The sequence below is a fragment of the Amblyomma maculatum genome, chromosome 10 (assembly GCF_055883805.1).
Source record: "Amblyomma maculatum isolate TAMU_Amacu chromosome 10, ASM5588380v1, whole genome shotgun sequence".
In the NCBI taxonomy this organism is placed as follows: domain Eukaryota; kingdom Metazoa; phylum Arthropoda; class Arachnida; order Ixodida; family Ixodidae; genus Amblyomma; species Amblyomma maculatum.
The window spans coordinates 42,310,836-42,322,879 of NC_139353.1; the positions used below are offsets into that span (position 1 = coordinate 42,310,836).

The 12,044-nt window shown below is 43.6% G+C and overlaps 1 protein-coding gene across 1 annotated transcript in view; it reads right to left on the bottom strand.

The window, feature by feature from the left end:
* The window catches only part of LOC146176275 (uncharacterized), a 28,090-nt gene that overhangs the window by 13,989 nt on the left and 2,057 nt on the right, over nt 1–12,044 (bottom strand). Inside the window, exons 3-4 of the mRNA XM_084582602.1 lie at nt 7,639–7,758; nt 3,584–3,707 (exon numbers count right to left, since the gene is read on the bottom strand). Of these exons, the coding sequence (XP_084438728.1) occupies nt 3,584–3,707; nt 7,639–7,758 (244 nt within the window). The remainder of the gene's footprint in view (nt 1–3,583; nt 3,708–7,638; nt 7,759–12,044) is intronic.

Sequence of the window (12,044 nt, forward strand, 5' to 3'; positions counted from 1 at the left end):
CGTTTTGCCGCAAGAGGTCATTTCAGTTGGGTTAATGCAATATTAAAAGTCAAATTACAATTATAAATACTTGTTTCCTGGAGCTCAATTTATACTATGAGAAACAAGATCTTTTCATTTTCATCACAATCTCATGACACATTTTGGTCACCGTTTTGTCCCTTGAAAGGCCGGTACGAGGGGCATTCATAAAGGTCCTGTTGTAATTACTATAGCTATATATTAAAGAAAGGTGCACAAGAGAAACATCACTGAACATACACCTATCTACTTTCAGCGGATTATAAAATCTGTATTTTATATAGCACCACAGAATACTGCTAGGGCATCGAACTAAAGCAGGCGGCGTGCATCGGGAAATTGGAAGCACTCCTAGTGAATCCACTTTCCGTATCTAAAGGGCCACCATCCAAAGAGGATTCATGCCGAGCTAATGGTGATGTATAGCGATAATGTTCAAGCCTAAAGGAGTCGTTAAAGGATGCGGAAGATTTTAGGTCACCTAAGCCTGCACAACCAAGAACAGAGTTGCCAGCCGTCTCTGGCAGGTGTACCAGAAACTGCAATAAGGGCGGAGTGCTCTGACACTTGCGGACCGATGGATAATTGTCGAATAAATAGCGGAATATGTTAGTGTGAGTGCAGAGTGGGCACTCGCCATTCATTACAGCAACCTGCAAATATTGAAGGTTGCTGCACACTTGCAAAAATATTTTGCCTGCTCCATGACAATGCCCCGCTTTACTCAGCACAGGTGATGGTGACATACGTGGTTGTCTTAGGCTGAGAGATACTGCGCCATCCTCTATGTGCACCTGACCTTGCATAATATAAACTCTTCCTCTTCCTTCCTATGAAGAACAACTGGACTATGAGAAAACACTACCAGGACAATGAGGAAGTGATTTTTCAAGTGAACGCTATTCCAGAAAAAAAAAAAGTTGGCAGAGGCTTAGCTTGGTTAAGCCCGGTAGGTTGCGAAAGTATCCTTAGCAGTAGGCGGCATCATAGTCATGCGCACCGCCGTCTCTCACGGACGGCGCGAGTTGGTCACCAAGCTTTGAGGCGTGATGTCATAACACCTGTGGCGCTCCTGGCAGAGAGCGGGAGTTAGGCCGCCGTTCATGCGCACCGCCGTCTCTCACGGACGGCGTGAGTTGGTCGCCCAGCTTTGAGGCGAGACGTCACACAGCGGTCATGCGAAAGGTCCTTTCATGTGCACCGCCGTCACACCGCAAAGGCTTGAAAGTGAAAGTAGTATTGCTTTCGCAATAAAAAATAATGAAGAGGTCTGGAGTGATGGTGTACGCCAACTCATCCATCAGTGATAGAAGTGCGTGGTCTTGGGTGAAGAATCGCCAATAACACAAACTTTATGAACACCCCCAAACACATCTAGTTGAGATTATTTTAGCTGAATATTTTTCTGGTGTGTACCAAAGTGTTTGGGCTTCAACAAGTGCAGCATATATATGTCGAAGCAATCGCTCTATTGCACCATTTCATCATGACAGTACAGTGACCAAAAGTTTGTTGGATGCAGATTGCCAGTACAGCCGAAAATTTGCCTTCATGGTCGCGAAAAGAAGATCAATGAAAAGCACAGACAAAGCAGGAGACACGCATACTGAAACTGGCTCACTGACTACCGGAGAAACTGGCTACTTAGATACACCTAATGCCACTGCAGCTACCTGACCGATTGCAGGCTTCATCCTATTAATCGAAGAGAGAATAGTATAACAAAGATGGAAACAACCTTCCTCCTTTCAGGCTTGACAGTGTGACGGGCAAAGCTACTCAGAATCAGGTGCACGTTACGTAAGCATGAGCAAGGAAAAAGCATCAGCTTTAAGCATATGACTACCAGAAAGCCAATCACTTGTACATATCCAGTAAAAAATAACAAAGGAAGCTCACCTTCTAAACACACCCCAGGGCACCATCAGTGCCCATATACTCACTGGCATCATTTTTTGCACGATATCATCCCACTATTTCCTTGTGCAAGCACTAATTGAAAGTTTACTCCGTGTACACATTCACAACTTTTCCCAAAATTTATAACAGTAGTGCCACTGCCCGGCATACCAATTAATAAAAACTTGCTTTGGACACTCCTACACAGATATAATAAATCAGTTTTTACCCCTTCCATGACTGACAATTTGCAAGTATTATTTTCTCATTGATCTCCTATATGAGTAAGTGCCTCAATAAGGACTCGAGATTAATTTCATTTATCCATCATCAATCCAGGTACCAAGAAGGTGGCACCTGCAGCTTTGAACACCATCAAAGATTTCACTTAGAGAACAGGGGCCCATTAAAGTGAAATTTCATTTCAAGCGTGTTTTAAGAACTACAATGGTTCCTATGGGCTAGCAGCCACATTGCAACCGTACCTTTTTGTTTTTTTTCGCAAAAATGGCACAAAGTCATTTGCTGCAAATGCAAAATCAAACAAAAAATTCATAATATGCTTCAGAAACATATTTCAGCTAGCTGCTGATGTCGAATCTTTTCACATTTGGCTGCTGCAACATCAACAATGAACATAATGTCAATGCCAAAATAAAGCAGCACACATATGACAAAAGTAGTCAAACTAAAGCAGAACACACGTAATGACAGTGGCAGACTGGGTATGTGAAGAATGGTTTACTGCACACTTCACACTGACTCACTAAGTCATGGTGTGTGCATTCTAGCCTACTGTGAAATGCTGCATTATGAAATGCAACACCATGTCAGCATTAAGCGAACCATATTAAATTCACGCTCACAAAAAAAAATTGGCTGCAACTGACAGCAACTGCAAGATGACTGCCTGAATTATCGCCTTAGGTATCGGAACAAAGTTGTCTGATGTATGCATACTTCTCGGCGTATCTTATTTCGAGCCCTGCATTTCAAGGCTTGCTTTCAGCAGTAGAAGGAGCCTGACTCATTACTGCAGGTGGTGCTAATAATAACATGTAGATTAGTTTTGTAGACGTTGCCCAGGTGGAAACAACTCTCCTGACCACACACAAGCATTATATCTCCCGCGTAGATCACACTACAAGAGGGCATCACACAACTTTGACACATTACCATCATGCCTCGTGCCTTCTGGAGCACTAGGCGTTCTACTAGACAAGTGTCACGAAGTGTGCACACTAACTGCTTAATGCCCTCCAGCTGTGGACTGCATCAAACCAGACACAATATGGAACCACTGTTGTACCATAAGATCTTTACTCTCAGATAATACTCTCATGTACAGATTCAAAAACCGGTGTTGCAACCTTAAATAAATAAATAAAAAATGTCTTATTTCTCTGCAACCAGAGGTTCAGGCACATGGGCACATGATTCCACGTGCTTTACAAACAAACAAATTAAATGCCACTGGTTTAAAAACAAATCTGAAAAATTCCCTATATAAACACGCGTAACGAGTTCAAAATACAGTTCTTTGTAATCAAGCCAGCAGAAGCAAGGCATGCTGCGAAGATATGGCAATATCCATGCCCTAATTATGGCATCACACTAGCTGCAACAAATGAACAATGCTGTTAGAGAATGAAATTCACTTTACCTTCTTCTGCAGGCTGAACATTTTTGGCCACAACCCTGGTGGCTACTTTGTCCCCCTTCTCCTTGATCGCGTCGACGCAGTTTTCATCTAGGGCACCTTTGAAACCTACGCCTTCAAGTGCATCCTGTGCAAGAATAACGGTGTCACCAATTTAAACAGTTGAGTCACTACTTGCTGCAAACAGAGGAAACCTCACTAAACTGAGAATGACTGGAATAGAGAAAATTCATGTCTATGTTAAGCATTTGAGATGCAGTACTTTTTGTAGTAAAAACTGACTGGCAAAAGTGTAGTGTGCTGTGACGCCTACAGAGCAGTTAACAGCCCACAGTGCAAAATAGTTATTCTGATTCGTACATGATTCGTACATGATTTTAAGCGATGGCTTACACAGCTTGTTTGGTCAGAAATCCGATGGCAGTGGTGTCACCGTGTGTCGGAAATAATCGAGGGCTGCGTAAAAAAGCTCATACCATGTAATTTGTGGTCCTAGTAATTGAAGGTTGATTGGCGTGTGATAGGCAATGAATTAAAGAAACAAAAAAAAGTGAACAAGGGGCAGTTCAAAGGTGTCAAAATGTTCAGGATGAAAAGGCAATGTTTGATGACGATAATTAACAAAATTTAAAGTGCTGTTGGACGTATTCGCGAGCATTATGAGTAGGGAAAGAGCTGAACTACTCCTTCAGTCCAGAGCTTAGCTCCCTAATGAATTCGTCCTATCATACATGGAAGAAATTAAGCACCTTTTTCGTCGGGCTGAGCCCGAAATGAGCAAGGAAAAAAAAAGGTGAGATTTTTGATGCGAGGCGTAAAGTTTATTTTTTTTGTCTGCCTCCTCAGGAACCCGCCAAAAATCATTGATGAATTCGTCATGGAAGCCTCAAGCATCGAAGCAACCCTCGACTTCCACACTCGACAATAAACCGTCCAGTGTAAGCCTGCGCTGTTTGGCCACACACCACGTTACTGCTAACAACGACTGACAGGAACTTATACATGAAGTGGTTCGGGAAGAACTGTGCCGACTCCTGCCATTGCCCATGCAGCCTCAGAGTCACTCGCGAATGTCGTCCGTGATGAAGTTCAGCAGGCATTGGGTGTTCCACAAGTGACATCTCTAACGGCTGCAATGCAAGAAGCAATTATGATGAACTATGCGGGCACGTTACACCATCCTGCGTTTTGACGAGACCTGCCAAGCCCCCCTCGTCACGAACTGTTGCTGATCGACGCCCCTTCGCCTCGCCTGCCAAGCCTACAAACGACGCCCAAGCCCCAGGAAATGCGATGCCTAGAGGACTTCCAACCACTCACTATGCTTCCATAGCGGTGAGGCTGGACACATCTTCTAGCACTGTCCGTACAGACGTATCGGCCTGCGTGTTTTCGCCATCGACGCCCCACGACCCCGTCTTGGCGAGCAACCACAGGAAAGTGACGATTTCCTGCGGAAGGGAGAGCATGCATCACCAAGTCGTCTCTCATACTCCCCATCACCGTTCAGGTACCGCTTTGTGTCGCCAGGCCGAAGCTACCTGCAAGGAAGGTCCCCTAGCCCGTGCAGGGGAAACTAAAGAGAGCAACCTTTGGAGGCGAGAAAGCTTCACGGCGAAAACACAAAGATCCTCTGCCGCCGACGATGCCGCTTTTACGGCGACAGTCCTTTTGAAGATGTCCAAGACGATCACGCGCCCAGGCCTCAAAGTGACACCGGCGCCCAGCAATATCACAACAGCTTGTCCCAGCCAAGACTTCGGCTCATGGCAAAGCCGAGATCGAACACTGAAGCCTACATGCAATACAAGGACACGAACAAATGACCTGCTGTCGACGGTCGCACAGTTGCCGTCCGGACGATGCACCACAAGAGTAACAGTGAACGGGCGCACTTATCCCACAGGCTTTGTGGTCCTGCAACACTGCTCTAGCAACGTGATTTTGCATATGAATTTTCTGAACGAACAGCTATCATCGACTTTCGCTCAAAGCTCATCAATCTTTCGACAGACAGCGCCATACCTACTACAATGACTTCACCGCATCACGCCGCTCTAAACGTCCTCGACAGAGAATGGACCGTGCTTCCCCGTTCAAGTGTCATCATCTGCGTGAGTAGCACAGATGTCGAAACAGCCAAAGGAAACACCCAGTTGCTCTTGGAATGAGGGCTCAGCGTTGCAAGAGGCATCACCCATATCTGAGGAGAACAAGCTCAGACATTATTTGTCCCTTGCACCCGCCAGGACACACCTGCAAGGACACATCTGCCAGTAGCCACAAGAAATGAAAAAGGAAGCCAGCTGCAACATCCTGATATTTAGACATGAATGGTTGGAAGCATCTGACTCTGACTCATCTCCACTGCATGGCACATTGGGAACACAACTGTGAAGTTATCGAAAGTAAGTAGCCTTGTTCCAGGAGTCAGCCTTAGCAGTGTGAGAAATAAGATACCGACATGGTTGTTCAGTTTCAGTATCTGTACTTTGCTTTTTTTTTTTTTTTTTCCTCATTCACGCCTTTTTCCACAACAATACCTATTTATTGCACTGTCAAGTGAATGAGAAGACCAGCAAAGTCTCCGTGAAAGATATTCTAGGAAGATGAGTGCTTTGCATCACAATGACAGAACACTAGCAGAGGACAAGACATCAGTACACACAACACGTAAGAAGACTTGTCTGCTTTACTCTGCGTTATTAGCGTCGCCAACTCTGGGCTTTCCTTGATAGTGACGCATGCTCATGTGCTCTAAGCCTGAGTTATGCAATCAACAGTGATAAATTCAAGAAAGAACATGTCAAAACATCCTTCAGGTAGACTATGCACTAACTGCGTTGGATCTAACCATAGCGAGGACTCGCCACTAGAAGACTGACAGGGCACACGAAAAATTTAACTGACACAAACTCCGTCTAAAAACATTGTCAGATTAGACCACACAGCATAAAATTTCTTTACAAATTATCTTTAAAAATAGTTGATCAGGTGCTTCTGCTTTTTTTTTTTTTTTCAAGAGCGCTGTGGCGCAATTCATGCAGTCATTGTAACGACGCAAAGGCACTACAGTGCACCTTTTCATGATACAATGAACCAAAGCAGCTTGGACCTACCTACGGAAGTGCAAAAATGGGTGGAGATATGCTTATTTTATTGTCAGATACGCTTTCAAACCAGCTCTGCTTAGTAAAAATTTTGCTGAAGCGAAAAAGCATCTCAAATATTGTTCTTTGAAGTGAGAAATTTGTTCAATTACTTTCTAAAACGAGATGACAGGGAAATGAAAATATTTTACTGAGGCAGAATTCAATGTAGCGCAGTTCGACTGCACTATCTGATGGCCTCGACCTTCAGTACACGAGCGCCTATATAAGGCTACTGTTTTCTGAGTGAAAAATATCAAGCTGTACTGTTTCATGTTTTACATACAAAATAAGGCACTACAGCTGAACAAACATTTAGATATTGATGCAGAGAACTTAAAATGGCTCTTCTCTTCAGTTCCCCTTTTTCTTTGAACAATTATGTAGCAGGTGCCTTGCTAAGAGGCTTGACAGCAATCCCCGTGTACGTGTCAGAAATTTTTGAAAGAGGCTTCGCTTTATGCTCACATGTAGTCAAATCTTGCAGACTAAATGCAGCGTATTGATGTGTGCATACTGTTTTAAAAATAGAATGTCATGTATATGGCCCTTGAGTTCAAAGTCCTTTCCACCACATTACCGTAGACAAAAAAACAAAAAAAAAAAAACAAGTACTGCAACAAAAAGAGAACAACAAAGATACCGGCCTATTTTTTATTTCTTAAAAGCCTGCTATCTTCACTTTTCATTTCTGCAAGGCATAACACTGAAAGAGTTTCCTTTTGTCATTGTGCAACAAGTACATAAATGCAAAAATGCAAAGAAATGGTCCCTCCATTCGCTGCGGGATCTGGCTACATTATATGCCACAGAAATCAGTCACCACTTGTGCTGTAGCACTGCACATAACTAAAATAATTAAATTAACAGATTAAGCACAGATTCCAAATGATACTTAAAGTTACTTACCTCTGTTATCGCTTGGCATTTAAACTTCGACAGCTGCTCAAAGAAGGCAACCTTTCTTTTCAATTCATGTTCCTGTTTGAGTAGCTCATTGATACGGCCAATGCGTTCTGTGAAAGACGACTGAAACATAATAAACACCTAGGTTAGGCATGTAGGGCTCAATATGAACTGACAGTGCTCAGCACACGGGAGGTTCCTCCCTTTCACCTCGTCGAAATGCAGCCAACCACAGCCGGCATTTCATCCCACGACCTCGCTCTCAGCATCCGAATGCCAAAGCCATTGAATTGAGCCCAGTGGCAGGTAAAATACAACCACAGCACTATGCGCTTTCACCAAAGCCAGCACCGAAGATCGAAGAGGGACACAACAATGCCTTAATGAAGCAGGCCATTCATCACACTGACCTTCACAACCATAAAGAACCGGCAAGCCCTCTGGCCACAGTAACTTCGCTGCCACCCCTATCTACAAACAGCTCCAGTAGCTATGTGCTGCTTATTTGCAAATGGAAAGCTAAGCAGCACGTAATAGCTGCCGATAGAGCTGAAACCTGTACTTCTTCTATGAATAAATACTTGTTGACGTTCCTCACGTAAATGGACCACATACTTTTCCTTAAGCGACTACTGAGGCACGGGGAAAGATGGAGTAGACTGGAAGCACTCTACTCCACATAATACAAGTCCCCGGGCATGACTGGTTATGTAAGTTTCCTATTAATCGCCTCTCTCCCTGAGCACTGTTAACGCTGAACCTAGTGTCACATTATGGAAATGCTTTTTAAGCTTTTTCTGTTCGTAACCACTAGAAAAGCTTGAACAGCACTGTGATAAAGAGGTGTAGTTGCAAGCGTGCATGCGAAGGAGAGAATGAGGTTGTAGAAAAATACAGAACGACTGAAGAGCAGTCGATTGCTGCATTGCTGTTTTGTCTACGATATAACCTATTTTGGCGACGAGGATGTTAGCTTCAACCAGGACCTCGACGTGGATCCCTGACCGCCCATCATGAGCTTCTCGGGTCTTCAGCCACCGCCGCCCTTCCTGCCGAATCCCAGTCGTCCTGCCCTTTCGTGGAAGCAATGGGAGCGGGCGTACCTCAATTACGTGCTGGCGTCTGGCGCCTCCTCACTTCCTGCGGGCCAGCAAGCGACCACACTGCTCAACACTGCTGGGTAGTGTTTGTGCCACTCATTGAAGCTTATTGTAGAAGCTTTAAACACGACAAAATGCTTGCAGCTCCTTCTTGCAATCTGGTTCTGGTGATTTATGAATACCCTTGACATTCTCATTTGCCGATTGTACGCCTGGCTTCTTCACATCAAATTCCTAAGATTTGAGTCTGTTAGCACTTGGTTGCAGCAGATTCATGCAGCACTGAAAGACTGCACGAATAAATGCAACTCCAAACACAAGATGGGTAACATGAAAGAGGCCACGATGAGAGGCAACTTTCAGCACGTTAGCTGTTCCCTCATCTACTATCAATTGTTGATCTGCTTGAACCAAATCAGGCTAGGAGAAAACTGAACAAACTGACAGTTATGCAAACAGCTTTTCATGTGCCAGCAAGAGGTAGGCTCGGCATCAAGCAACGGATTACCTATGCGTTTACAGTTTCCGCGGGTTCTCACTTTTCAGCTTAACAACTGTGACAATTTGCACACCAATGCTGAAATGTTATACTGCCTTGAGGGTTCTTTAGGATTGTCCAAAGCTACCTCCACTAAAAGGGGGAAATGCACGGAGCCCATTGGGGCCATGCATTATTGTCACATTATATGAACAGCAACGAGAGCAAAATCTCCACGGCTCCACTCAGATGTTTCATTTCTTGCACTTTGAGTGCTGGCCAGTTGAAGAACGTAGTCAGTATAAATGACTTAATCGGTGGTTTCATGCTTTACAATGCGAAGTTTCCAAGTTTCCATATTGCCTAAATGGCTGTCAAGGAAACTTTCTGCAGCTTGTGCAAACTAAAAAGCTAAACTCAACTGCTTTCATCTGACAAAGTGCTGGTGTCATGTACGTAAACACTTGCAGAAGCTAACTCTTTTACCCATGAGAACATCTCTGTATTTTTTGTTTTTACTCTGTTTGAGCACAGTGATGCATTGTAAACACTCCTGCATGGGCCCGAAAAGGGCCTGCAGTATGTTCAAATAAATAAATAAATAAATAAATATGTTATTAAGCTATCAAACACCACTAGACCTACATTATTTCAAATCATCCCGCAGTACAGGTCAGTGAGCTTGCAGATCCAAAAACGTTTTAATTTCAATTTCACTTACCAATTCCATGCAGAAAACCTAACCTTAATAATAGTTGGTTTTTTTTTTTTTTTTTTTTTTTTTGCAATTTGGTGTTACGGATGACTCAGTTTATGGACAGTTCTGCTTGGGAACCAAAGTGTCAATATTTTCACGGACAAGCGTAGCCGGAAGCCAGAAGCAAAACATCACAGCTGGTCTTTAATGAGGCAAAGCTCACTGATCCATGCGCTCGATCACCTGAGTGATGAAAATGACACTTGGCCACGCGTTAAGATAGGGTTTGGCCCCATGGTGGCTTCAGAAGAGTGACAGCAGTGTGGCAATATTAACGAGGCACGACTGTACAGTTTGTGTGGCACTGCTGATGCTGATGAATTCTAAATTTTTACTGTAACTTCCAGTTCATAGATTTTTAGTTTAACCCAAAGTTCCTCAAACCTGTCCCTCCCGAGCAAACTAATTCAAGCTCCCTCGACTACGACTGGACACAGCCGACCTTTTCAACCATTGCAGTTAACCTGGACAGTAGTGGAGCCCAGTACCCACACCTCTTGCGGGCATTAAGTGTGAATTTTTTAACCCATGTGGTTGAAGCTCGACTTTCAACAGACACTTTACATAATCCTTCGTTTACCACTGGGCACATGGCCTGTGAGTTAGCTTTCACTGCTGGCTTCCATACATTGCTGGGAAGATTCTGTAATTTCAGAAATGCTAGATCTGGGAGGCAAGGAGCACTTCTGTAAATGGCACTCCCTGAGCCATTTACATGGGCATGACCTGCTTCCCATCTCCCTTGCCCCATTCCCAAATAAGACTAAATTGGGAAGGAAGGAACTGTTCACTCGTCATTCCAGCACCCTCGACTGTCGGTGTACGTTGTTCGACCTCTGCAGCACAACGTGGGTTCAAAGAGTTGATGGCGTGCGCTTCACTCAAGCATTAGACAAGAATATCTAAACAATCAAGGTCAAAATCTCCTATAGTGAATCTACTCGTTCCAACAGTACCAATCTCTTAGCCCACTCCAAGCAACTGTTGGAACAAATAGGTGCCCTAAGCTACAATGTCCAATTTACTTTGCATGACTCCACACCTCTGCCTATAATGAGAGCACACATGCAGCCTTTCAAAACCCGCCCTGTAATCAGCGACACAAGTGACCATAAGCTACAATAACACAAACTATGAATTCATTACATTTATATGTCATCCAGTAAGAACGCACCACAAGTGTCAGTAACGAATGATGAACAAGCAAAGATTTCCTATCAAATTTTGGCCCTCTACGTAATTTACAGCAAGCAAAATCTAAGAGGTTTAGTCTAGTTATTTCAATGGTTTTACCAGTCAAGGACCATCAATACTGTCCATATAATGAACGCTCTCCAAACTGAACAGAAATGGCATTGCACGTACCGGAATAAGCAATTGCGTGTCTGGCAAGTTAATGTGCAGTGAAAACATTTGGGCTCCTTCCCAATATGCATTGCCAAATGATGGCACTACTCCACTACCAAATCCTTCCTGTCACGAGCGATCTAGATACTACATTTATCAATTCTAAAAACCGAGGCAGACGAGATAATCACTTGAGTTGAGGCTACCTGTGTTGAATGCTAGTGTGTCGAACACTAGTATGTATAAGCACTGTACAGATAGCCTTTCTAAATTAACTAAAAGCACAATAGACAGTCTGTAACGCAGTTTGCTCTGGTAGTTTTAATGAACAAACATCTAATTTCATGCCACAACTCACAAAACTTTGGCAATCAAAAGCTCCAGTCCTCTGAGTATTTGAAAGGCCGACCTGCTCAGTTTAAATTTGCTTGCTTATACTGGCCATGCAAAATATGCAACAGTCATGTGAGAAATTAGAAATTGATTTGATTTCATAGCAGCAGTGAGAAATAATGCCCCAGTGCAGTGTGTAAAAAATATTCTTGCATATAAGTGCGTAAAGGGCTAACTTTACCAAAACATGGTCTTCGTTTTCATCCAAACTGCCATAGCTGTAAGCTAACCTCAATTAGTAACCTCGCAAGCATTCATCACATCAGCTAAATGAACCCTGTGACACTTATTTACCCATTCATACGAGGTCTGAAGGTTGCACGGAACGCCAGTT